The following is a 27648-nucleotide window of genomic DNA, read 5'->3' as shown; positions in this document are numbered from 1 at the left end:
CAAGTGGCCAGGCCCCGCAGGGGAAAGGAAGACCGTCAAGGCATCCTATCACAGACTGTTCAACAAGCCCCTCCCTTCCCTCTCCTCTCTCCAAGGGCAGCCGAAAGAGCCTGGCCTCAGCCACACTCTGCTAGGTTCAACTCAGCAGGGCCTCACTCTCTGGAACACCTTCCTCTTGTTGCCTGGGCTATTTTACTTTTGGGAGTCAGACCTGAGTGCATGAGAACTCCCCGAGAGAGCTTGTTAAACTGCCTCTGGCTGTTGAATCACAGCCGGCTTTAGGTCAGGGGTGCTGGAGCCCAACAATCCTTCCAACAAGCACCACTCTGAGTAACAGCACCATGGGCTTCTGAGCAATTCTTCCTGGGCAGAATGTCAAATGTCACAAGTTCAGAGATGCCACTGAATGGCAGGACGAGGGAGTGGCAGAACCTCGCTCGGGCTGACACCAGATCTGACCAAGGCAGCCACAGGGGCCTCTTTGGTTTTGAAGAGCGCAGCAGTACAGTCCTGGGGTTCCCTTGCTCTCTCTGTGCACCCTGCCTTGTAAGGACAGGCCACATCTCAGGCACGGGAAGCATTTGCCAAGCACCGAGATGCCCACCCTCATGCACACCGCGGAAGGCTGTTGGGCTGGATCTCCCAGATGCAGGCCTGGTCGCATGCTTTGTGTAGATAATGACAATTGGCACCTACCTGAGTGCTCACTTGGTCCCAAGGGCAAGCACATTATAAGCATGTTTCACTTCATCCTCACAATCATCTTATGAGGTTAGTACTATCATTCCTCATTTTACAGATGGGGAAACTGAGGCCAAGAGAAGTGGCCCAGCTGAGGCTGCCCAGCTATTGCCAGAGCCAGCATTTTGAACTCGGGCAGTTGTGACTCTATTCTACCACTTAGTCTTGTGTTTGAAACCTCTCCCAGCTAACCCAGCTCTGTGAGCTGATTCTTTGATGAAGTCGTACTTCCTCTACAGGTGGGACAAGCATGTCAAGAACTTAAAAGCCGTGGGCCATTTAAAATACCCTTTCACTTGGGGCAATTGTAAAGGTAGGAAAATATCAAGCTCACCACTGCATGAGAGAAAGAGGTGCCTTTTAACAGGACCCTCGGGGAAGCCACCTGCTGCAGCCACCCAAGCACATCCCCAGCTTCTCTGGCTTTGCGCAAGGCTGTCCAGAGCACAGTGGCGGGACCCCCCCAGAGAACAAGCCATGAATAAACCCAGGTGCGTACAGACACTGGCCCCTTAGACACACCTGCCAGCAGGGACGTGGCTGTGACTCTCACCCATCTCCTTCGGAAAGCACCACCTCTTGCTTGGTCTCCGGCCTCGTCTTCCTTTCCAGGCAGCTGCCCCCGTGGTCCCCCCCCCCCCCCCCCCCCCCCCGCCAGTCTGCTCAGCAAGCCAGTCAAGTGCTTCAGATTTTTCCGGTCAATCAGCCGTCTGTTTTGGCTCTTTTCTTCCAACTGGTTTGCTGAAATTTTGAGAAGCCTAAAACATAACCCCTTGTGCAGCCAATACACCTGCACCAGGAACTGGCTCTCAGGGACGGCACCTATCCCTGCGCGGGCTCCACCGCTCCTTCTCGTTTGCTCGTTTGCTCCCCGCCCAGCGGGTGCCCCGAGCTTCACACACTTCCTGTCTCGTCCACATGGCTTAGTAGCTGCAGCCTGGCTCTGATGCTGTTTGACCAGGCCGACCGACTGTGCGTGATACGGCGTTTATAATTAAGACCAGACAGAGATACAGTGAAGGGCAATAAAAAAGAGGAAAGCATGATGACTTTGAGGGCTTCAGAAATCACCAACTTCTCATCCCAATTTCTTCTTATTCCTGTTTCTTTTGTCTTGAAAGGAAGTGCCTTTAATAAGTAGGATGGTGCTCCCCCAACATCCTTGTCTCCCTTACTGCAATCAGGTTTGGGTGGCGGGGTTTGATCATATTGCAGACTGCCTCTTGTAGAAACATGACCCACCAGTCAATTCCCATTAATCAAAAAGAGATACTATGAATTTGACATCCTATTGCCCCAGCACCGCCATCCTAAAGAAAGTGACAAAGCAAGGAACTGACCTGACCTCACTCTCTCCCCTGGTCTAGGTACAGCAATATTTCCTATCAGCCAGACAGGAAAACCAGAGCTGAGCTGTGTTCTGGCCGTAAATTCTCCTCCTTTCAAGGTCAAACAAGTTCGGGCTGGTCCTGGTCCCTAGCCTGAGTGGAGTTAACGGGATGCTGTGATGCCTCCTTTCCTCCCGACCCCGGCCAGCTCTGCTGTCTCCTCTACCCATCCTGAAACTCCAGAGACCGCAAGGCCCTCGGGAAGGCGGGTGCCTCTGAACCAAGCATTCACCACCAGGAGAAACCCAAACCCACGGCTCTGAGCTATCGATCCCCAAGGTCATTTATTCAGCAGGAACTGGATCTAGAAGTGTGGCCCTGGATAACCGCATTCCTGCTGGAACTTCAAAAGCTTCTACCCAGTGGGCCAAGTCGCCACCCTCATTTTCCACCCCCGGCCCCTGACCAGGCTAAGCTGAACCTTTAGAACAAAGAAGGAACTTCTCTGGCTGATGGCTGCTCTCAGCTCTGCAAGGCCACACACACGGCTTCTGCTCCTCGCTCAGGCTCCCACAAAGGCCTACTGTTCTCCACAGGGATCTTCTCTTAACCATCCTGGCCTTTGCGAGGGCAAGAAGACACCACCACCAAGAAGGATAAAATAAGTTTTTATTTATAGTCTTATAGTAAAGGGGGAAGCCTTAACTTGCAAGACAATTCTTCGGCAGTATGTACAACATACTTTTTATTTCCATGGAATGGAATCAAACACGGACTGAGACTACAGAGTATACACTAGAAATCAGCAAATGCCAGGAGTCAAGTAGGAAAAAGACAAAGAAATGAGGCCTAAACACACAAAACCCTTCCCTGGGATCTGCGGACCGCAGCCAGAACCGGGCTGGGTCACACGATGGGACGGGTTCCAGACAGCAGTGGGCGAGGGCGGGAAGGGCCGCACAGGGTGCGGGTTTAGTACCAGGTAAACTGCTCTTGGTATTTACATACAAAATCAGTTGGCTCTATTTCTTAGAAATACACACGGAAAGAAAAGAAGATTTGATCATTACTTTATGAATCTGTCGCTTTGCAATACCGACATCATCAGAAATAGGGACAATTCACTCAGATTCAAATTTCAGTAGCAGGAAATAAATATCAAAACATCATCACTGGCCCTCAATACAAAACCTCTACCCCACCCAGCCCTCCCTCCTTGTCCCACCCCCTAGCACCCTCTGGCGGCTACCACTCCACTGCTGACGTCCCCCACACACACCACACGAGTGTCACACGGCCTCCCTAAGGCTGGCTGAGAGAAGCAGGAGTGAGACAGGCCAAAGACTCTGTGTTGCAAATCTGTCCCCACTTCCTGTCATACCTCAAACTTCTTCAAGGATCTGGTCTTTCAACAAGAGTGATAAATATTTTAGAAAAAAACGTCCTTAAAAAGAAGAGAGGGTAATTCTGATTACTTCTTAAACCAGTCATCTTCTTAAAGTAGATCAGTCCACAGATTCACAAAGTCTATCAAAGAGGCGAGGGTGGCCTGGGAGGAGAGGCCTGGGAGGGGCAGGAGTCCTCCAGGCCTGTGCCAGGCAGGTCTGGAGGAGCTGGTGGGTGGTCAGGACACCATGTGCTCAGAGGTCCGGCCGGCCGTCTGTCCTCCACAGAAAAAGCTGCCAAGTTGGGGTGTTTTGGTTTAAAAATTCCTGGTGGGGACAGGGAATCCCTGAAGGGAAATGTTAAAAAAAATAGTGGAAATGGGGAAGGTGAATAAGAGCTATTATCCAAGAGCTTCTACGTAAAAATAAAATTAAAAATAAAAAAAAAAAAGAGAAAGGAAAAAAACAGAGTCTCTTAAATGGTTCTGAGGAGTCTAAGGATGAACGGAGAGGAGGATGAGACGAGGAGGAGACAGACAGTTTTTATTGCTGGCCTGCCCCGCGGAGCTTAGCTGGCCTCCATCCGGAGTTTCTTCCTGCTTTGGGGCTCTTCGGGCTCCGACTCGGAGCTGGAGTCTGAGCCTCCATCGAAGGCAGAGATGGTGCTGCCCTTGGCGTTGGTGTAGTGGCTGTTGTCTGAAGAGGGGTAGTTGGTCTGCAGTTGGGCACTCGACCTCGCCTTCTCCAGTGCACGGACTGAAAGGCAACCAAGCGAGCGGGTTACAGCCTTCTGCAGACTGGGGGTAACTGAGGCTCAGGTCAGGGTCCAGCCTGTTCTTCCGAAGGACTTGCTGGCCCCCGAGGCTCAGGGTGGCTCGGAAAAACTCCCTTCTGCTGGCTGTCCACCAGCACACTTCCTCTCCCGCCTCCTTTCCCAGCAGACCTGGGCCAGGGGACAGGGCTGGCCGCTCTGCAGTGCCGCCCAACCCTAAAGAGAAGGCTTGTGATGTCACCGTCCTGCCTTGGAAGCCCAGTGTAGAGACAGGACCATGAGCTCCCTATGGGACCCAACAGTGCAGGGACAGAGGAGAAGCTGGCAACGCCCAGATCCACAAGGGTGTGAAGGCCACACAATGGCAGGAAAGGATGACAAAAGATGTATCCACCAAGGAAAAGTTTTGGCTTTGCTCTCATGGACAAGATCCACTTGGAAAGACAAGCTGGACACTTGGAAGCAAGTCACCAAACCACACAGAATACCTGGACCTTTCGACACATAGCCCCTACATGCAGGCTGCTTGGCCCAGTAACCAACCCTCTGCCGCCTCCCTCTGCCCATCCCTTGGTCCAGCTCATTTTGAGCTTTGCAAGGTCAGCCCGTTTATTTTATTTTATCTTATTTATTTGAGGTGTTCTAACCCAGGTGGTTACTTGCATTTCTTTTTACTTGCATCTTCCATGAGGGAGGAAGAGAAGTGAATTCCCCAGGAACAAAGAACTTGATCAGCTCTCGCTTTCCCCTGTGGTTGTAGGAAAAGGCGCATGTGAGCACTGGAGAACAGCATGGGCCTGGCCCACAGGCTGCCCTGATTGGACTACCACTGACAACGGGGAGGGCTCACTGTCCCTGAACGCCTGGAGTTCCTGGTACTTACATAGAACACTCCAATCCAAGGACCTTAGCTCTTTTGAGACACCTGATGCCAGGTGTGACTCCTACTACAGACAGAGCACCTAAGCCCCAAAGGGGGGGTTCAGGTTAGAAACAGCTCCAGATGGCCAACTCCAGACTCCACTGCTCCCTCACTAGTGGCTAAGGTCCTTCCTCAGGATCGCTCTAACGCTCAACTACTCAGAAGCAGGGCCGCAGCTGCTTGTGAGCACACACTCCGTAACTGGTTCTGATTCTTCAGGCCCAGGTGCAAAGCCCTGACCTGGCCAGAGCACAGCAGGGCCAACTGCCCCATCAGCTCAGGTGCTCACCTTGCTGCTCCAGAAGAGCATTTTGCCGCTTGAGGTCATCAATATCTTGCTGGTGTGTGTGGTTTTTCCTTCGCATATACTGGATATACTCTGTGGCTTTGTCTAGGATTTGGGCCCGGGATGCCTGTTGCAATAGGAGAAAAAGCACAGGGGGCAAAATAAAGACCTAGTCCAAACAGTTAGGAAACTATGTCGTTCTGCAACAGCAGCACGGGGGAAGGGAAGCAGAGGGCAGGGGGGACAGGGCCGAGGAAACAAAATAGTACTTGCTACTGGAGTCTTCTTCGTGCCAGTCAAGGTACCAAGTGCTTTAAACAGCTTACATCACCAGCACTCAGAGGTAGCTTCACAGGAACCCGAGGCTCAGAGAAGTCTACTGGTTTATTCAAAACCACTAGCTAGACAGTGGTAGAGCCTGGATTTAAACTCAGGTCCGTCTGTCTTCTGAACTTGTACTCCACTCCTCCCATCCCCTTTTGTTCTTTATGCTGCTTTCAAGTCTTCAGCCTGGCTATGTCTGAAAACATGAAAATACTACTTTACTGAGGGCTTACACTGCCCACTCTCTGCAAGGACCTGGTACCGGCAGCTGCTCCAGCAGGTAAGAGAACGAGATCTCGGTGGGAGCTGCCTCAGGAGGGCAGTGGGCACAGTTTTTCATCAAGGCCCTAGGTTTCAGCCAAACCTTCAGATCGTTGTTAACTATTGTATTTCCAACTAGGCCATGCTGCTGTGTCACTCCGTCAGCCTTCCGGGCTAAAGGACTATCATGAAAGCTGTCAAGCTTTGATGTCAAAACAGGAAGGGCATGAGATTGGGCCATTTCAAGAAGCAACCACACCTATACCATGGCCACAGGTAGTGAAGGCACTGCCCTGTCAGAGGAGTGAGTTAATAAGCCAGTAAAATGGATGTCAGCTTACTCTGCCCCTGGAGATCACACTTGCCTGGAAGAGTCCCTCCAGGTTGCAAACATGGTCAGTTACTCATGGTCAGGCAGCCAACCAGCTGAATTAGTAGAATGATACAAAGCCAAGAGAATGAAACCCAAGGCAGGGTATTCTCATAATTGAAGTGTGGCATTCATGCCACCCAGGATCCTGAGAAGTAGCAAAGCTTCCTACTCAAGGTAGGGCAGCACTTGACCAATTTTCTATTATGATTCCAGTGGGTCCTAAATAACCAGAACACAGCAGGAGGAAAGGGGGACAGAAAACATCCACACGCAGGCCAGCAACACTAAATCCAACTTGCATTAAATCCTGACAATTTCAACTTATAGACCTCAGGCTGGGCTGGGGATCAGAGAGGTTTGCGAGGTCTGGGTTTATTCACCAGCCCCCACAAGGACTAGAATGTCCCGACTTTCCTCTTATAGCACCCTCGGGCAACTTCCTCAAAAGGAAACTGTTCATATTCAACCACTTTTATCTGGTGCAAAATTATGTGCGAGGTACTGAGCAGACACCGTGGGGAAACAAAATATAAGTCACGCTTCCTTTGCTCAGATGCTTACTGAATATCTAGTTGGGGAGATATGCATATCCACCCAGAAACAAATCACACGGCAGTCCTGACAGGTGTATTTAGGTATTAAACAGATTAGGAAGGCCACAGGAAAGATGGCTTCTGACTAGGGTGAATCCTATTGTGTGCTAGGCATTTGCCTTGGCTTTGTGCATGCATGCGCGCGCACACACGTACCGGAAATAGTGAACCCTAGGTGTAACTGAGCTAGAATTAGTGGAAGAGGGTCACTCTGGGTCAGGAGAACAGCACAGGTAAGGGCATAAGGGTGGAGACAAGCCAGGTGTAATTCTTCAGTTAGGTAAGTCAGCTTATGTAAGAAGAATGAGAGTACCTAGCAGTTGGGGCTTACACCTCTGGCTGCAGGCCACTCAGATGCTATTTCCCATTTCTGCGGAAGGGGACTTATTGGGGTCTAATGATTAGGTGGTTAAATGAAAAACGGCAGGGCACAATTAGATGGGATGCCTCTCTGGATGCTAGATATAAGATTAAAAGGAAGTATTGTAGGCTAGGTGGCAGAGTGGCAAGGAAGACTCAGGAATCCAGGAGACCGTGCACACAGGCTCTGTCACTAACAGGTTCTGCGACTATAAACATACTTCTCTCCATGACAATTTCTTTGTTTAAATTTTTATTCATTGATTTTAGTGAGCAAGGTGGGCATGGAGGGAGGAGAGAGAAGATGGGGGAGGGGGAAGGAGACGGGGAAGGAGCGAGGGGAGAGGGAGAGGAACATCAACTTGTTCCTGTATTTAGCCTGGCTGGGGATCAAACCGGCAACCTCTGTGCTCTGGCTAGGGCTCTCCATGGCAATTTCTTACCTGATTAGAATTCTCAGACCCCACCTAGCCCTCCAAATTCTATGCGCTCCAATCATTGATCTAACTGCTATTCATATTTATACTGCAGACTCTTTAAATTTGGTTAGTTTTTTCAGTTAACAGTTCCCAGAAAACAACATTAGCTCTCATTTAACTACTCATTTGAATCTGGGACAAGGGGGGAAAAGCAAAAATCTCTGAACGATACAACACTTGCAAATGTTCAGGGTGATAACTTTTTTTGTTAAGAGAGGGCGGGAGAGATAGGGGAGGCAGAGAGAAGGGAGAAAGGAAGAGAGAGAAAGAGAGATAGGAATAATCAAGCTGCTCCTGTGTGTGCCCTGACCGGGGATCGAACCAGCAACCTCTGTGCTTCGGATGATGCTGCAACCAACTGAGCTATCCAGCCAGGGCTTTATTTTTTATTTATTGATTGATTTTTTTAGAGAGATAGAGAGAGGGAGGGAGAGACAGGGGAAGGGTTAGAGAAGCATTTGTTTGTTGTTACACTCTGTCATTCATTCATTAGTTGCTTCCCGTGTGTGTCCTGACCTGGGACGGATCCCACAACCTTGTTGTTTTGGGACAATGCTCTAACCCCCTGGTCAGCAAACTGTGGCTCGTGAGCCACATGTGGCTCTCTGGCCCCTTAAGTGTGGCTCTCCAACAAAATACCACGTGCAGGTGCTACCTCGATAAGGAATGTACCTACCTATATAGTTTCAGTTTAAAAAATTTGGCTCTCAAAAGAAATTTCAATTGTTGTACTGTTGATATTTAGCTCTATTGATTAATGAGTTTGCTGACCACTGCTCTAACCAACTGAGCTAACTGGCCAGGTACTGATAACTCTTTCTGACTGACACAGAGTGCCTTGGGATCAAGAGATCGCCCACGGAAGGCTGGATTGGTAAACACCAGCACAAGGCCTGCAGAAGGCGATGCACAGCCTCCCTCCATTCCCTGCCAAAAGAAGGGTCCCAAGCCACTCGCGGTGACCCAACTCCTTAGCAAGTTCAAAAGAATGGTTCAACTAACTTTATTTTGTTCTTCCCAGGACATTCAACAAGTAGTAAAACCCAACAAGAAAAAGATTTTAAGCATAAAACAGAACTCCTGAAAATTTACATGTACATCTAGTCTAGGGAAGAAAAAGCAGAAGGTTGAAGTCAGAAATTGCTAGATTCATCCTAAATTCTCTCCTCCCAACATTCTAAACTGTGTAAGCTCATGTGATCAGCCACAGGATTAAAGTGTGGGCAGGCACCTTCCTTGCTTTTATGAGTTTATACAATGTGGACGGTGCACTGTGAGGCCAGCCCTGGGCTGTATGGCATGACTATGGAGTGGCCCTGGGCTGTATGGCATGACTATGGAGTGGCCCTGGGCTGTATGGCATGACTATGGAGTGGCCCTGGGCTCTATGGCATGACTATGGAGTGGCCCTGGGCTTTCAGTTTCTTTTTTCTGTAACAGGATCAGTGAGCTGAGTCGGCAACCTTCATGTGAGTGTCACTGAGCAGAGAGAACATGGTAAGTCAACATGTCTACAGATTGACTCTTGTCTTTGGAAACCAGTAAGGACCTGCATAATTTTTCCTGTTTGTTTATACACAAAATTAGAAGGCACTAATTCTTATTCTGCCTTGGTGAGCAGAAACAGATCTCTTCAATGGTTTGGACACAACCCTGAGATACAAAGAACTGCGACTGAGGGAACTCAAGAGGTCCTGGACCTCCTGCACAGCAGTGTGAGTTAACGCCAAGTGGTCCTCAGGCCTCCCTTTCTCCCGGGAGCCATGCAAAAGGATGCTACACAGCCTGTCAGATCTTGTCCGAAGCTGTGGTTGCACATGCAATATAAACAGCGATGATGATGATGGCAGTAACAGCTAATACTTACTAAGTACTTCTAAATGCCAGGCGTCCTCACACAACCTGCTAACGTATTGTTTCCTCTCTTTTATAAATGAGAAAACTGAGGCACAGAGCAGTAACTTAGCTAAGGTTACATAACTATTAGATAGTAGAGTCAGAATTTGACCCAGACCTCCAAGACACTCCTACTTTGGGAACACAGAGGCGACTGTGGAACGAATAAAAAAAGATCAATATATTTAGAGGGGTAGTACGGTTATGGAGAGAAGTTTGAGCAGGAGGAAAAGGACTGTAAGATCAGCTGCCTTATCCACAAGGATGCTGATGAAGACCTCGGTGAGGGTGGTTTTCTTGGAGGAATGAAAGTTCAGGAAAATCATCTCTGCACAGATTATGGGTGCAGAGTGTGTTGAAGCTGAAGCAAATATAAAAAACTAATTTTTAGAATCAGGCTGAAAAAAAATTTTTTTTAAAGTAGCGTGGAGTAATAGCATTGAAGAAAGTCTGTTTTCCTTTTTCTTTTAAAAGCATGTGAAAACCAAACAGGCTTCTAGCAGAGAAGCAGCAGATTAAGAGCCTGAAGATGCAAGGTAGCTTGAGAGAACAGGGGAAATGACAGGGCCCTGCAGGAGGGGAAATGACTGCCCTGTAATGCTGTGGCTTCATTCCCTAAGAAGCGTGAAGACCTAAACGGACAATGGAGAAGACCTGGTTCGGCCAGGGGCTCACCAGATCCCTCCCCCTTCTCCTGCTGCAGCTGCTCACACCCCTGCATCCTTGCCCACTGCAAAAAGGGGACAGAAAAGAGCGAGTCTAGCCACCAGAGACACCACTCTGAGAGAACTCTGCTTGGGAACAGGGTGCACCCGCCTCACGTGTTAGTGTTACAGCAAGAACTGACTACAAATTTAAATGCCATATCCTGGGGAATGAAAAAAAGAACTACTTCCAACTCACAACTGGTTTTATATTGCACTAGTTATTTTAAAGGAAATAAAATCATTACTTTCTGAAACCCGCACAAGTTTTTACACACATTAAGGTAAAGGGCGTCCTGCTGCCAAACTGAAGGATCATTTTGTTGATTACTGGGAAGGCAGAGCTATGACCTTTAAGGGGGCTAGTGAAAGCCAGGAGTCAGACATTTGTTGAAGGGTCAACACAAATCATGTTTCAAGCCTTGTATTACTTTTCCTTGTGCCCTTGGTAATTTGAAATGAAGGTGTAACTCTCCCCCATCAAACTTTAACTGTGAAGGACAGGAGCATACAGTTACCCAAAAAGGATACACCACTAGTAAATAAATATGTGGGAAAGAATTAAATCTCCCATGCAATAACAAAATACAAAATCACTACCTTTGACTACTAAATTAGTCACCCCTTCCAAAAGAAGAAAAATTCCAGTATTGGTAAAATTGGTACTCTCAAAAGACACTACCAAAGACTAATTTACTTGAAAAAGAAATAAAATAAGACATAAAAACAATTCTCCTGGGAAGCATTTTGGCAACACAAAGCAAGAAACCAGACGTTCTTACCCTCTAGACTCAGCAATCCAACTTCCAGAAATGTATCCTATGGGAACAGCCCTATGCACCAAGAGGGTCATCAAGACATTTTATTATTAATATGAACCCTCTAGCACTTGGGGGGAAAACATGTTATGTGAAAACAGTAAGCTATAACATTTTACCTGTGTAAAGCACGCATGTGAAGAGACCAGGAAGGAATACACACACATCATCAATAAACCCATGGATTTAATAACAGCGCTTGGGGAGAGAACAAAAGCAGGCAAGTTTCTTGACATCCATTTTAAGATGGCACCTAATTTCAGTCATATTAAAATGCGGTGTGGGGTACAGAGAGCGTATCTTTGAACTGCAATGTACTATATACTATAGCAATTAGCCACATGTGGCTAATAAGCACTTAAAATGGGACTAGTCTGAATTGAGATGTGCTGTTAAGTGCAAAACTACATGCTGGATTTTTAAGACAGTGCAAACAAATTATGTAAACTATCCCAGTAATTTTTAATATACTGATTGCATCTTGAGTTCATACTTATATATATTAGGTCAAATAAAATACATTATTAAAATGAATTTCACCTGTTACTTTTTTACTGTGCCAACTAGAAATTTTAATTGTATTTAAATTATATTTAAAATGTTTTTGTGGCTCAAAGTTTTTTTCAATTTTGTTAGAGGAAAAAAAAAATGCTAAAGGGAAGGCCTAGTAACCAAGTCCTGTCCTTCCAGATCTCAAGATGGAAGAGGCATTAGGTAGAAATTCCTGGCCCTCTAGTCCTCTCTATGGGAGTAAGCCCTCCCCTGCCCTGTACTGCAGAGTTCCACAAGGACGGACAGGCACTTTAGTTAGGGGTAAGGTCATCCAGAAAGAAGGCAGACACAGGAGAGGCTCCGCAAAGGGCTGCTTTAACGGAAGGGTAAAACTCTGGGGTTCTTAAAATGAGGAAGTTCTTGATACAGGCCTGAGACGGGCAGGGGAGGCTGACCGGCAGGGGAAACACAGGAAGGCACCCAAGCCAGGGGTGTGCTCAGGCCGGGCCGTTGTGCAGGGTGCGCACCCCTCCACAGTAAGGGGAGGAGAAAGAGCAGGGATCGAGTGCTTGTTTAGAGAACGTGGACTGCCAGTCCTTACCTTGATGGGCAGCAGGTAAATATAGTTTACAAAGAATTCAATAAATCAGTACATTCAGAGCTGCTGAGCCCAAAGCGTATGGGAGACTTGGGCAACTATGGACAATAATTCAAGATGAAGAAAATAATTGCCCAGCTTGGAGTCTGGCCAGGTAATAACTTTAATGAGTAATGAAGTGAAGTGGCTAGGGCTGTGTTTACATTTCATTTAGGAGATAATCCCTCCAGCAGGCCAGATATGCTGTAGAAACAGCGCTGCTGAATAAACCGCCTGCCTTAACACGAGCCCACCAGATGAGCCTCTCCCAGGGTGGTGTGGCCAGGTGGATGGGGGCTTCCTGCCTTCCACTAATAAACACTCTTTCTGTACTCCACTGTGTACCAGGCCCAGAGGGAAGAAATATGGCCGACATCTACCTCTTAAGGAAACCAGGCTTTAATAGAGATGAAACAGATTAGAGCTCAGTGTTTTAACCTCTTATTTGATGCTCAGAATGTTATCTTATTATTAATTGTTAAGAATAACCCTCTCTCCCAACAAGAAAACAAGACCCTCAGGACTGGACCCGTCTATTACCTCTTAAACCCCTGCAGCGCCCACATGGCTCTTAATTAAGCAGGTGAGCACAACCACGTCGGCTGGTGCTGTTCTCATTAAGGGGCTGAGCAGACCTACCGTTTCCTCTGGCGCTCTCATTCCAGTTACCCACCGGGGCCTACCATGTGCCAGGCTCTGTGATAGGTGCGACAGGCAGTGCCCTCACATCCGCACCCCAAATGAAGGAATTCTGAACTTAATGCTTGCTAGAAGAAACCCTGTTTCTCTTTATTTTCATTTTAGGTCATATTCCCTCATATTTTAATACAGCTCTATCCAGAAAGGAGAAATCCAGAGCACAACTGCCTGGGAGCAATTAAGTATGATAAACAGGCATTTAGCAAGAGACTTAAAAGATGAGAAATTTCTATAAACCACTGTATAGCTACAAATGGCATTGTTGAAACAGAACCTTCTACCACTAAAACCAACCATGCTAAGAGACAGTGTCATCGGATGTAACCACTCTTGTTCAGGCACTGGGCTAACTTATGGGGTGAAAGGCAGTATTACACCCCCACGTAAAGGCAAAGTGATGGACTAGCAATCAGGTCCTGCCTCCCACATAGACAGGGTGAGCTCAGCGCCAGCAAGCCCTTTGGGCAATACTCCCTAGTACTCAACCTAGGACCCTAAAAACAAATAATTCTGTTCAAAAAAAGTAATGTCAATCTGACCCGGGGTGGTGCAAGTGGACAGCGTCGACCTGGAATGCTGAGATTGCCAGTTCAAAACCCAGGCTTGCCTGGTCAAGGTCCATACGAGAAATAACTATGAGTTGAGATGCTTCCTGCTCCTCCCCCCACCTTTCTCTCTCTCTGTTCTCTCTCTAAAATCAATAAATAAAATCTTAAAAAAAAAGTTAATATCATCCTCGTTGTTCTCTTATTCCCCTTACTCTGGCTGATGGTTCTTATTTCATCCCATTTATCCCTGTGGGAGGTCCAGCTGAAAAACTACATGGAAAGTAAGACAAAAACAACAGCGTTCAAGAGTCCACTTGCTAACACTGGAGATGGGAAAACTCAAATGGACTGCCAACTGTAACCGTCTATTTTTTAGAGAAGCTATGGGGCCTCAGAAGAACTTATAAACTTTAAATGACCCCCAACTCTCTGCACTTCAGTGTTAACTATATATGCCAATTCAGAGGAGTATTTTGGTAGTAGTCTCAGTATGACATACTGCCAAGATTACTGGCTTTACCCAGGGAAAGCTCCCAACATAAAAACAAGATACTAGGTATTTAAGCAAAATTTCTTTTGAAGTACAGACAGTCCCCTACTCACGATGGCTTGACTCAGGGTTTCTCCACTGTGATGCTGTGAGAACGGTCCACACCGACTGTTCCCTGGCTGGCGACACGCAGTAGACCCTTTCTGGTGACACGGCCGGGCCGTGGCAGTGAGCCACAGCTCCGTCAGGCACACGCTCTCGAGGGTAAATACTGATACTTCACAGCGCACTGTGTTACCAGCTTTTTTTGGGTATTGTGTTCTGAGCACATTTATGGTAGGCTGGGCTAACCTATATGTTTGTTAGATTAGGTGTATTAAACATATTTTTGAGTTATGAGAAATTACAATGGGTTTATCAGGATGAAAGCCCACCATAAGCCGAGAAGCGCCTGCACCCTTAAATTGCCTATCTCTATGGTGTGGTAGAAAGAAAAACTTAAGAATCCCCAATAAAGAGGGACAAATATGTGGTGACAGGAAATGACTTGACTTTTGGGTGACAGGCACACAACGCAGTCAATAGTCCAGATGCTAAATGAGAAGTCACAGAGGAGACCCCAGAGACTTTCCCTTCAAGAGGCTAAGATCCCTAAAACAGGGTAATAAAATCATTTCATGATTATTCACATGTCATAACCTTAATTACTGCAATCCAAATCAAGAATGAGCCAACTTCCTTTGGGTCAAATACCACATTTTAAAAAAAATTGCAACATTTAGTGAGAACTCGGAAGTGGAGAGACCAAAGTGTTCCGTAAGAGTCCCCGCGGACCTGTGAGACAGTGCTGGCAGACAAGGAGTGATGAAGACTGTGGAATTTAGATGGAAAGGGGCTGGGCTTCCCCCAGAGCTAACAGCCAGCTCCTCTATTCATGCTCAGTGTGACATCTACGGATCGGATCGGATCGAACACAGGGCAAGATTCTGAGATCAGAGGGCACTTGTAAAGTCTCTAGCTGGGGCTTCGGCAATGGGCTCTACCAAACCTGGCCCCACGGCCACTTCCCCCCGTCTCTTACTTCTCTGACCTAGTCTCCTGTGCCCGTCCCTTGACTCACTCCGGTCTAGCTGCTCTGGCCTCTGCTCTCCTGGCTGGGCCCAGGAGTGCTCCCAGGTTGCTGCCTCTGGGCTACTGCATCACCTTCCTTCTGCCTGTGAGGCTCAGCACCAAACAGATGTGTGGTTTTCCTCCCTCCACTTCCTTCCAATCTTTGCTCAAATGATGCTCTGACAGTGAGTTTTCTCGTCTGCCCTAATAAAAACTGCATCTTTTCCTTCCCTGTTCAACTTTCTCTATAGTACTTATCTGACAATATATCTATATTTTAAATTATTAGTTCATTTTCTATCTTTTGCTCACCAGAGTAAGAGCTCCAGTTTTGTTCACTGCTGTAATCTTCAACAGTGCCTGGCATGTAGCAGACCCTCATTAAATATTAGTTGAATGGAGTGAGTGAATAAATGAATAAACAAATAGACCACAATGAATGACAAACCATTCAGTGTGTAAGGTTACCCAATTCAGACTGTCAACTTCCTTAAAGAAAGGAGACAACAGGATTTAGGATGATGTGATTGCAAGGACTTAAGGAACAATGTTACAGCAACATAAAATAGGCTGGATAAAGAAAAAAAGCACAGTTGAGCTCCTAAGACCCACTTCTTCCAAAGTGTTCTCCAGCTTAAGATGCCTAAGAATCGTGTGACTGCTGGTTATAAATAGAGATCCCCAGCCCTGCCCAGAGAGCAGCTTCAGTATTGATTCTGATGTGGGTGGTCCCCAGGCCACATCTTGGGAACTACCTTGGCACTACTCCTGGTTAGATGTGATACTTAAGAAGAGAAGGTGGAGCCTGTCCACTCAGCTCACCAAAGCCATTTCAGTGATACCATGGCATATGAATAAGCACTGACTGTCAACAGTTCAGACACACTCAGAAGATAATCCTTTGCATGTGTGTACTTTGACTAAAAGGGTGAGTCTCCGTCCCCATCATAAAGATTTCCTGTGGTGCTTTAGATAGTGTTGCGCCCAGGAATGTTGTTATTACAGGTAAGAACCTTGGTCTAAGGCCATCAAACCATGTCTATACTAAGAAGGCCTAACCCATGGCAAATTCTGGTTTTGCAATACGAGGTATTCACATGGTCTGTTTTATTGTTTTCATAAAGGTCAGACCTACCCCATGCTTTAGCCACATAGAAAGCCACACCTCAGATAAGGTATAAAGTATATGACTTACCAGAGTGGGAGTATACACAAAGTAAAACCATAATGGTTCTAAATTTGACTGGATAACCAAACAAACCTGGAACCCCCACCACAGGGCTAAATCAGGAGACCCATTCAAAGCACACCTGAAAACAATTGTTTTTCCAATGGCTGCTTCTTGGAACACTGGATCACCAAACCCAAAAAACAAAAAACAAAAAAATACAGGTCCTCTTCCCAGTTTGCCCCGCATACCACGGAAGTGCAGCAGAGAGCGGCCAGCTACACTCTGTGTCGAGGATGGAACTGTGCAAACAGATGTCTCCTCCAAATTCCAAGGAGTGACCCTAACCCAGAGGCTTTTTACTCAAAGCTTCAAACTTTTTCAAATGTAGAAACAGTGGTGCCTTCCTCTCCAGGGAAAACTTTAGGTCTCAGGAAGGCCTTCAGGGTGTGTGTGTGGGGGGGGGGGGGGGGGGGGAGTAGGGCAGGGTAATCAGTAATTTTTTTCTTCTGTTTCATATGAACATGGCTCTTTACTTAAGTTTTTTGTCCCACAGTTTAAAATGCTCTTTATATGTCTTTGAAATAACAGCTGTTGGAATGGGGAGATCACTGGTGTCCAGGTAGGTTCACATGCATTCCTGGGAGGTTTTATTTAAGATAAGTATTTAAGATTAACTTTGGCTCATATAAAGAAATTCTATGGAGGTCTAGGGAATCACTGACTTCAGGAATCCTTTGTGTTATTCCTGCTACTATGGGCTACTCTCTATATTACAAGTAAAACTAAATTAAAAGAAACTCCTACTTGTGTCTTACAAGCATCTAACATTGTTTCCTAAGGATAAACTATGGTAGGGAAGGTGTGTGATGATCTCCAAAGAATAAAAAATTAAGGAAACCTATCACCTGAATATCCCTGATTCCATTTCTTCCAGACAGGTGAGTGTGCTGCTAAGCCCCACCAGTTCCAAGCTGGGGATGGCCGGCCAGCGTTCTCAATAAACTCACCTTCTCTCCTTGGAGCGATGGGACCGAGTCCCGCAAACTGTGAAAGCTGTCTTTGATGTGGTCCCTGCGTTTCCGTTCCAGTGCATTATGATGAGCCCGTTTGTCAGCCTGGAAGAAAGAGCACATCAGCAAAGTCATTCCTCTGCTTGGTACGGGTGGGTGGCATGTAGCCCGGAAGTATATGCTGTCAGCGCAGTCCCTGGTGAATGGGATGGGAAGGATTTGTCAAGGTGGGCAGTTAGGTGTCTCCAGAATTAGGCTCTGCTAAAGGGGGAGAAAGGGGTGAGCAAGGCTTGTGACAGGAACATCCAAAGTAGCTCGATGCATCCAGCTCATGCATAAGTAAAATAAAAGTTATTCATGGGGACAGAGTGTAAATAACTCTCTTACATCAATCAGTCTTCCCCCACAACTTATGTGACAGAAAAGCCGCCAGTCCATGATTGGGCGGTCAATTGACCAAGGGAAAGCTCCAGTGAGCCCCTTCATAAGGTGTGAACACCCCCACTGCACGTGAGTCCCCATGCCAGGACAGCAGTGAGGGCATTTGGTGCAGAGCTTCTTGCCACATGAAGCCCATCACCGTGAGCCTGTTCTGGTCTCCAGCTCATAAAAGGTGCTAGTTTAAGACCTTCTTACCAAATCATCCAACAGAAACTGAAACCTCTGGAAAACTCAGATGCATGAATCTGCGATCATTAAGACAAAGGCAATATAGAACCAGTTACATTCTGAGATCCTATCTTTTTAAAGGGGGTCCAAGGGGCCACCTTGCCAAGGGCTTCCCCTCACCCTCACACAGATGGTGAATGAAAGGTAGTTATTAGACAGCAACTCTTTTGACATGCACACTGTGAAATAAATATCCTTGGGTACCTGTGGCAGGTACCCACGAACCAAAGTCTTTATCTTGTCTTGCTTAGTTTCACAAAGAAGAACAAGATCAGCTGGAGATGGGCAAAGACTGCCACCAAAGCAAAATCCACTGGGCTTCAGACAGAAGAGACAGCATTAGAGAGCACTGCAAGAGAGCCTCAACAGGCCCCCCTTAAAGGACATTTCCCCCAAACGAAACACAAATGCTTACTCAACGTAAGCTAGAACTTCATCACATCGACACTTTGGGAACTATGGAAAATAACACACGGAGGTGCACCGAGCTACCCTAAGGAGTACGTCTATAAATGGGAAGTTCAAGTAGCTGTAATCTACCCAAAGGACCAGGAATTTAAAAAATGAAGCAACAAGAGTGAATAACTTGGCTTAAATAAGAATCCTTGTACTAGACAAGATGTACAAAAATTGATAAAGACAAAAGAATTATAGGAATAAAAAGACTTGAAATTCTATTGTCTAATTCTAAAACTGAGTTATTGCCGAGGCAGAGGAGGCTGGGAGCAGCTGTGGTGATTTCAGCCACTTCCGGGTCTCTCAGCCCCACCCTCACCTACAGCTCTGCTGAACTGGACACATGCTTCCCATCACAGCCTTGCTTCTCCAGAGCACAGCACTCACTTTCAGGGAAGACACCTAGAGCACTTCTAAAGTCCTCCTAATTTTAGAAGGTCTGAATTCACTATAAAGTGAGTGTTTGCTAACTTCAGTGACATATGGAATTTATGGGGAAACTGAGGGAATGGTCAAGCTTAGACAGATAACCTGAGGCTACAGGTATCATACAACATTAGAGTAAGAAAACTGCAGGTGCTTCTAATAGCAGTATGAAATAGCTTGAATGAATTAAACATAGTTAAGTACCTAGCTCTTTTCTAATGTATTGTTTTCTCTAGGCACCTACACAGGTCAGTTCTGACCTGGACTATACCTATAGAGCATAGAAGGCTGAGAGATGGCACACTGCATCTATATATGTATCTGCCTCCCCTGTGTTCACTACTACCCCCTTAACTGGTTTATTTACATGAAAAGTAATCGCCCAGCTTTGGTCTCCAGCAGCAGCCCAAGATACTCCTGTCTACTAAATCACCCTGATTCCTGGCCCTCCTCCTAGCTTAAGAGCTGTGCACAGAAGCAGTGACACCAGAGTTACCCACAACCCCTCTTGGTGATACAAATAAAATCCTAATTGTCTGTTTTCTTTCTGGGAGAGCCCTGCAAATCTCGAAAGGCTAGAATCAAGTGAACTTGGTTTCACTCAGACCTACACTAGGGGGGTGGAGCTAAGTATCATCTAACACCAAAATCATCCCCACAATGCACTACCCCTTCCCATTCACTGAGCCCTGAAAGACTCAAATGGACAAGTCTCAGTTAGAGGATTGTAAGTGAACTTGGCTGAGGACCATCAGCAGAAATCTTGGCTTCTCATCGGGGGAGCCAGCCAAGTTTGAGAAGTTGGCTCAACAAGGAAAGGCAGCAGTCCACTGCCTGGTAAAAAGCCTGGGCTGGGGACTGTTGTTCTCAAAGTAGTGGATGGAATTTCTGTGGTGGTTCCAGGCCCAATTTAACTAGCAGAAGAGTGGAATCTTAGCCCAATCCCTGCTGACATATCCACCCTCAAGCTGCTACACTGAACCAGAGTCAATTTTAAAGCTCTCAGAGACAATGGCAATGATGTATTTTTCTCCTCCTGAAGCCTCACTTGAAAAAGCAAGTTAAAAATATGCAGAACTAACATGCCTAATTCCAGGCAACTCTGAACTAAGTGTTACCTCTAGTGTCCTGAAAGAACATATGAAAAACCTTTACACTAGGCAGAGAATTCTGTTTGGGAAACATATCCAAGCCACCACAGACCCACCCAGCCAGTTAACATTGCTAGCCTACAGGCCCCCCAACTGATTCACCCAAGCGGAGGGCCCGCGCCAGGCGCATAACTGCTTTAACTGTCTTCACTTGCTGCAACCTTTTCTGAAAGGGCCAAGGTTTCAGAGTTGAGAATCAGAAACTGGGTGAAGAATCCCAGTGCAAGGCATCTGAGATTCTTTCACAAACTTAGAACTAATTTTTTCTTTTCTTCATTTTTGTTTTTTAAGTAAAAAGAGGACCTAGCCCTGGTCAGGTAGAGCATCGTCCTGATATGCCAAAGTTGTGGGTTCAATCCCCAGTCAGGACACATACAAAACCAATCAATGAATAAATAGGCAGAACAAAAAATCTCTCTCTCTCTAAAATCAATAAATAAAATTAAAAAAAAAAAAGAAAAAGAAAAAGAGAGGGCCAAACAATTGTGTCTTGAACAAACAAAGCTCAATTCTGATGAACCAGCTTTTTCTCACCTGTACTGAGAAAAATACTTGATTATGAAAATAGTTGTACCAAGCCAATTCTAGGAGACACCAGAGGCATTCTTGGGCTGCCCAGCAGGCCCCCAACACCTTTCCTCTGCATCCTATAGGAGCAATGGCTGGATGCTGCTGCTCTTCAAGCACACTGGATTTGTGGTTTGGGGCAGAAAACTCTTCCTGCAGGGCATCCCAGGCTAACAGGAATGCTAAAAGGCTGAGCGATACTGAAGAGTGGCCCACAGATGCTCAACAGGAACTCCAGCACCAAATCGCTTCCAGCTTTGACATTTCTGCCAAGGTTTTTATTCAGCCTCTCAGTTTTATTTCCACCAAACTTTCCATACTGGCAGCCAGAATAAAAATCTTCACCTACAATTTGTCCATCTCTGACACTAACAAGCACGTGTATCTTAAGTGTTGTTAAATGTTGAAAGCAAAAGTTACTTTGTTAGCCAAGAAGTTGCTAAACTGGCAGAAGGTCATTCAAGCTAAGGAGGTCTGTTCAAAATTGAGGGGATCTCTTTATTTCCGTCCAACTTACTGCACAGAGAATGCACCTTCATCCAAGGCATTACATCAGTCATCAGCCTTATTTTCTGCAAGTTCTAGGTATGTGAGTAGCATGGGGAAATAAATGCTTCATTACTAAAGAACGCACAGGTTCTCCAGAACAATGCTATTTCTCTTACAGGCTTCCTCACACCTAGACCCATCTATAAGGGAAGTCTTCTTGATTCCAATATAGAAAAAGTCTCATCATACAGGGAATTAGAGTTACCCACTAAACATTTACTAACTTTAAGAATTTTAAAGTTTGTATTTTAGAGGGAAATAGTGTTGCTTATGATTATCAATAAGCTATTCTTATTAAACAGTAATACTGAAAACACACAGGCTCAAATTCTCATCGGAAAAGATCTATTTATTACTTCTTGTAGACAGGAAGGGAATAGACTAAAACTGAACTTCTAAGCAACTCATTTTAATCAACATGAAAAATGCAACATGAAGTAATGCACAGCTAGAATGAGGATCTCACTAGGGCCCTTAATAGGAAGCTATACATTTCAACTTCCCAACACCTCCCCTGCTTGGAGCCAGTTGTATATTTCTAACATCCAATAAATAAATGTGTTTTCAAAACTTTAAAAACGACGATTTGGTGCCTAAAAGAACTCAACATTATTATCCAAATATGTCATCATACTATTGCCAGTTAAGAAAGTAAGAATGCCTTGATCAGAAAAAACCAAGTTGGATTCCTCGATCAACTATTTCACCATTACCGTCATCTTGAAAAAAGCCAAATGCTAGAACACCCTTTGTCCTAACCAACCGGCCTATTTATGAAACAAACCTGGCATTTCTGTATCAATGTCAACACTCTATGCAGACACGGAGCACATGCACTGGACAGCACTTCACCAAGCAACTAACACCAGGTAAAGCAGACAGTAGTTTCCTGAGTGCATTCCAGTCTCAAAGGCAAGCAAGCTCATTCCTTCTGAATACCTTGCAATTCCTGAAGAAGCAAAGAACTACCAGAAAGGGCCAGAGGTGAAACCGCACCACCCTGTTTCACACCTCCTGACAGGCACCGTCACTGCAACACGTTCAGCTGTCAGGAAGGACGGGAGCTGGAAAAGGCCTTGGGTTTTCTGACCAACATACTAACCCTCCAGTTTCAGTATGCTTTTGTTCTTTTCCAAAGGAATTTCCCAAACATAAAATTAAAAGATCACTTTGCATGAAATATACCTGTCCCAGAAATTTTAAAGTGCAAAATATAAAAATAACATCAGTGGGATTCTAAGCCGTATTAAATTTTGTAATAACAGTGTTGTTTGAGGTTACTTCCTTCAACACAGCTTACTGGTTACTGAAGAAGCAGCTGTCCTCAGTAGGCAACAGAGAAAAAAAATTCAACAAATCAGTTTCACTTTCTGTTACAGTTAGCTTCACTTCCTAACTTTTCTTATGAGATATTTCACATTCCTCACGCGGTAAGGCCACAGCTATTGTACTGACATAATAAGGACACAGCAGAACTTTTTTCAAATAACTTTCTGTAGCCCTAAATGTGTGGTTATTCACAGTTTGTATCCTCTTCTGAACCAGGCAAAGCTTAAGCATAGTTCCCTCCACCCAATTTTAAAAAATGTATTATAATCTAAGCTAAATGTCAGAAACTAAACTGACGTATTTAGAGAAAAATAATGAAATCCCTTTGACCCTACATGTATAACAGTTTGACACATCTGCCTGTTGCTACTTCTCTCCATGCTCTTGTGATTATCCTGTGTCAGATACTATTTAGAAGTCTCAGCAAGTAGATACACCGAATTAAAAACAAAAGGTCAAACCCACTCCCTTTGTCTACCCGCCACCCCAAATCAAAGAAAAACCCTAGGCTCCTTCACACCCAACTAAAAATATCTAGACAAAACAACGAGGTTAGCATTCTAGGACAGTGGAAACATTTTAAAAATTTAATAAAGCATTTTACATCAACAACCATGTGGATGAGTATTTTGAAAAGCAGAAAGCTTTTCAAAATTCAAGCCAAAATTTCACAAAGAAAACTTTCCTCTCACTGGAAAGCCAAAGTAATTCCAATTCAAATAGTGACTCTGCAAAGGATGCCTAACCAATCCCTATCCTCTAATCTGGACCAAGCCCTGGGACAGACTCTAGGACTGGAGTCATGGAGAAAGAAATGTTTTAAATAGGCTAGTCCCAAATATGGAACTCCCCAGTCACACTACTAAGGATAACAGTTACTGAAAAAGAAGGAACTCAAATTTTCAAGTATGTATAAACATTAAGTATCTGACAATACGTCAAGGAGAAATAAAACAAATTATTTTTTAGTGACTACTAGCCAGGGATAATTTTTAAGACCTCTGGAACAACTGCACCTTTGGATTTTATGGAAATGTTAGCTCTCAATAAAAAAAACTTTTCTTAAAGCGTATCTGCTTGGACAAAGCAGAATCTTTGCTTGCCCCAATGAAGGTACCAGTAGGAGGGCTTGCTTTTATCCGTGGTAGTGAAATTCTTTGACCAGAAGTATCAAAGTGACATCCTACAAATTCTAACAAGCCCCTCAACAAATGGATTGTCCTACACATCATTTTAAAAATCAGAAAAATAACATCAAAAATATGGTTTTCTAATCTTTCTTTAAAAATAGGATGGTCTCGCAACATTGAGCCCTCATTCCCATATAACAACCCACTGGAGTTTAGCGGCTGCCTTATCAGAAGAGGTGTGTGTTCTCTAGTAACCCTACTACTCACCTCTGCTCTTTATTTCTGACTATCTTACCGCCTGGCTCCCCAGAGGAATCTACATATTTTAACCCATTCTATATACTTCCTACTATTCCCAGCTGTTAAGTATTAGACAGTGACACTTCTCTTCCCCCTCTCTGATTCTGAGTTATTTTGTTTTTTCTTTCTCTAATCTATTTCTGGAATACCCACAGTACTGTCTCAGTATCTAAAGACATGAGATTAGTGTATACCTATATCTATATCCACAGTCACAGCTATATCACTAAGAACATCAGTATCAAAAATCTGGCAACACTGTATGGTCTCAACCATCACCTTGTAGCAAAACTATCTTTGCAAGGCCACTCTTTTTCAACAATTTTCCTATTTTCTTTATACTCCTCCGTCAGCTCAAATATAGTCAGGCCACAATAAGCTGTACGTGACACTTTCAGATTCAACCTTTGGTTCCTCTATATTTCCGACTTCTGAATTAGACAACCATGTTACCCTAGTTCTACAGGTCTATAGCAATCACATGACTTTTGGTTAAAGGTGATTACTGCATGTTGCTTCTGCTTCACACAACTAAGTAGATATGCTTTAGAACCTACTTGTTCCAAAGTAAAGCTTCTGACCACTCTGCCCTGAAATAATACTACAATTGACTTCAGAATGCTTATCATTTCCAACAAATACAGTGACAGCTAGATTACCCCATCTGAAAACCACAGAACGATTCATTTCTTTGCATACAGCTCCTCTCACTCATCCACAGTCACTGGAACTTTTCACCTGAGAATCTAGAATGATGAGATTTGCAACTCCCACCCCACCTAGAACCCCAGAACAAGACCCCATCTCACGTTAGCGGTTAACACGAGAGTTTACTACAATATTAAAAGTGATAGAATGATGTTTTTTCTCTCTGACCCCAAAAAGAACTAGAACTGAACGGAAATGAAAATGAAATGGAGAGTAGGAGACGTACCGCAGATTGAAACCTCGGTTGCTCTTCCTGGAATAAGAGAGAGAAAAAAATAGAAAATATAGAAGTTATTTTTACACTTCACATTCAATAATAAGAAAATGCCGGCGGTGAAGGAAGCGGCGGGTGGGGAGTCAGCCCGACCCCCCTCCGTCCCCCACACCCCCAATACCCCTAACAGGATCCGGTGGCGGGACAAGGGGGTTCCGAACGCCGTCCCTCCTTCCGGGATCCGACCCACGCCGCAGGGGATCAGAACACTAGCTCCTGTCCTCGGACCTAGCTCGGGGCATCAGGGCATTCTCAGCACCTCTCCGTCCACCCTCACCCCTTCGGGATCCGCGGGTCAAGGGAGGAGGGGATCACGGACCAATGGGGCAGGTCCTGAGCGCCGGCCCCTTCTTCAGAATCCGGACAATGGGATCCTGGACGCACCCCGTCCCTGTCCCCCGTATCCAGAGCGGGACAGGGTGGGAGCGGAAAGCTGTGGCACCCTCCTCCGCGCGGGGAGGTGGGGATCCCAGAGGCCGCATGTCTCCTCCCTACCTCCAGTCTCAGAAGACGCTCGGGCTAGGACCCAGAGGGGAGCAAGCCAGGAGGGCCACGGAGGCGGTCCCAGCCCGGGGGGTGGGGGGCAAGGAGGCTGCCCGGCCCCTTGCCGCAGTCGCCCTGCTGAGAGCCCCGGCCGCGTCCCCGCCTGACAACCCGCACGGGAAGGAAGAAGCCCCAGGACTCACGTCGCTCTCCACCTCGATGTCATCGTTATCGCTCATTTCCTACGGCCCAGGGAGCGGCCACTGCAGCGGCGGCAGGGAAGGGGGAAGGGTGGAGGGGAGGGGGAAGTCACCGACAACAAGCGGGTCCCCCCCACACACACTCACTCACTCGCTCTCTCACTCACACACACATACACACGCACACACACACACACGCGCACGCACACACACAACACAGTCGAGATCCACCTCCTCACTGCAGCACCGGATCAACGGCGGCACGCACGCCCGATCGGCCCCCTGACACGTGACTGGACTCGTTACGCTGGGGCGGCTGAGACTTGTAGTTCTTGTTCCTTTGACTGACGGCCCAACTAGCGCCAGAAAAACTACGAATCCCATAAGGAACTGCATCTAGTCGGCGCTAGCCCTGCTTGTTGACAGAACCCAAAGCGCCTGCGTGTCCCGTGGATGGGGCGGAGAGAGAAGGGCTGCAGTGCCTACTGGGAGTCGTAGTCCGTAGACCGCGAGTTGTCAGGAGGTTTCCTCCCAAGGCAGCAGTGGAGGCTGCTGGGAAGACAGGACACGTGGAGGGAGCTCAGGCTTCCGAAGCTCGGCACCGTAAGAGTGCTGGGCGCCGGGCCCAAGGGATAGGGTGGAGGCTCTGGGGGAGTAGCCGGCTCCCTGAATTAACTGCTGCCTCTCCTGGGGGCGATTTGTTTTACTTTGTCTTTCTGGTGTCCTGAGTCCCTCTGCATTGCGCCCTGGGGCGTAACCGCCAGCTAGGGGATCCTGCTGCTGCGGACTAAGGGGCGTAGCACGGTGTTCACACGAGGACCTTTGGGATCTGGCTGTGGGGAGGTGTCAACGGCAGGTTTTAAATGGTGTTACAAGACAGGCAAGATGACCTAACTCGCTGAGGGACAGCTCCCAGACGTGAGAATCTTTTATTTAGTCATCGGGACTGACCATCCTTGCTACTCACATGGGGCTCAAACATAGGCAGACTTCTCCCCTCCTCCACCAAAAGCTGTTTATGTGGAAGTAAAAGTCTCTTCTGAGTTTGTTGTAGTCCAGTTTAAGGAGTGGCCCAGTTCAGAGTACTATAATTAAGAATTGCAAAAAGTATCAAAACAGTGACCTGGTAAGAAACGTCCAAACCTATAGAGAAATTTTCTAAGAGTTTATTTGAGCCAAACTACAACATATGCCAGGGTGCAAGATCTCAAATGCTTCAGAGAATAAGTTTTGGAGTTTCTTTTATGCATTTAAGATTAAGGAGAGATGTAAGTAAGATTAAGGAGAAATCGAGGCAGTGATTGGATTACAGGATAGTTAAACCCACTTGCTTTAAAACAGGGGTAGTCAACCTTTTTATACCTACCGCCCACTTTTGTATCTCTGTTAGTAGTAAAATTTTCTAACCGTCCACCGGTTCCACAGTAATGGTGATTTATAAAGTAGGGAAGTAACTTTACTTTATAAAATTTATAGCCCTGGCTGGTTGGCTCAGTGGTAGAGCGTCGGCCTGGTGTGCAGAAGCCCCGGGTTCGATTCCCGGCCAGGGCACACAGGAGAAGCGCCCATCTGCTTCTCCACCCCTCCCCCTCTCCTTCCTCTCTGTCTCTCTCTTCCCCTCCCGTAGCCGAAGCTCCATTGGAGCAAAGATGGCCCGGGCGCTGGGGATGGCTCCTTGGCCTCTGCCCCAGGTGCTAGAGTGGCTCTGGTCTCAACAGAGTGATGCCCCGGAGGGGCAGAGCATCGCCCCCTGGTGGGCAGAGCCTCGCCCCCTGGTGGGCGTGCTGGGTGGATCCCGGTCGGGTGCATGCGGGAGTCTGTCTGACTGTCTCTCTCCATTTCCAGCTTCATAAAAATACAAAAAAAAAAAAAAAAATTTATAAAGCAGAGTTATAACAAGTTAAAGCATATAATAATAATTACTTCCCAAGTACTTTATGTTGGATTTTTGCTAAGTTTTGCAGAATAAATCTTTATAAAACAACTTACTATAGTTAAATCTATCTT

General features: G+C 46.2%; 1 protein-coding gene across 5 annotated transcripts; it reads right to left on the bottom strand.

Moving 5' to 3' along the window:
- Positions 1-2721: 2721 nt before the first annotated feature.
- MAX (MYC associated factor X) lies at positions 2722-25921 on the bottom strand. 5 transcript variants are annotated; one of them, XM_066341876.1, is made up of 5 exons: positions 25645-25921; positions 24911-24937; positions 17398-17504; positions 5438-5568; positions 2722-4210 (listed from the first exon to the last, which is right to left on the bottom strand). In XM_066341876.1, exons 1-5 carry the CDS (start codon positions 25678-25680, stop codon positions 4023-4025), a joined length of 489 nt encoding a protein of 162 aa, XP_066197973.1. In that variant the 5' UTR covers positions 25681-25921; the 3' UTR covers positions 2722-4022. The 5 variants fall into 5 exon arrangements, with proteins under 5 accessions (XP_066197973.1, XP_066197974.1, XP_066197975.1 ...); XM_066341877.1 differs by having other exon boundaries at positions 5438-5561; positions 17397-17504; positions 25645-25916; XM_066341878.1 differs by lacking the exon at positions 24911-24937 and having other exon boundaries at positions 25645-25916.
- Between the last annotated feature and the right edge of the window lie 1727 nt (positions 25922-27648).

Source organism: Saccopteryx leptura, chromosome 6, assembly GCF_036850995.1.
Source record: "Saccopteryx leptura isolate mSacLep1 chromosome 6, mSacLep1_pri_phased_curated, whole genome shotgun sequence".
Classification (NCBI taxonomy): Eukaryota; Metazoa; Chordata; class Mammalia; order Chiroptera; family Emballonuridae; genus Saccopteryx; species Saccopteryx leptura.
This window is presented reverse-complemented; position numbering and strand designations above follow the sequence as displayed.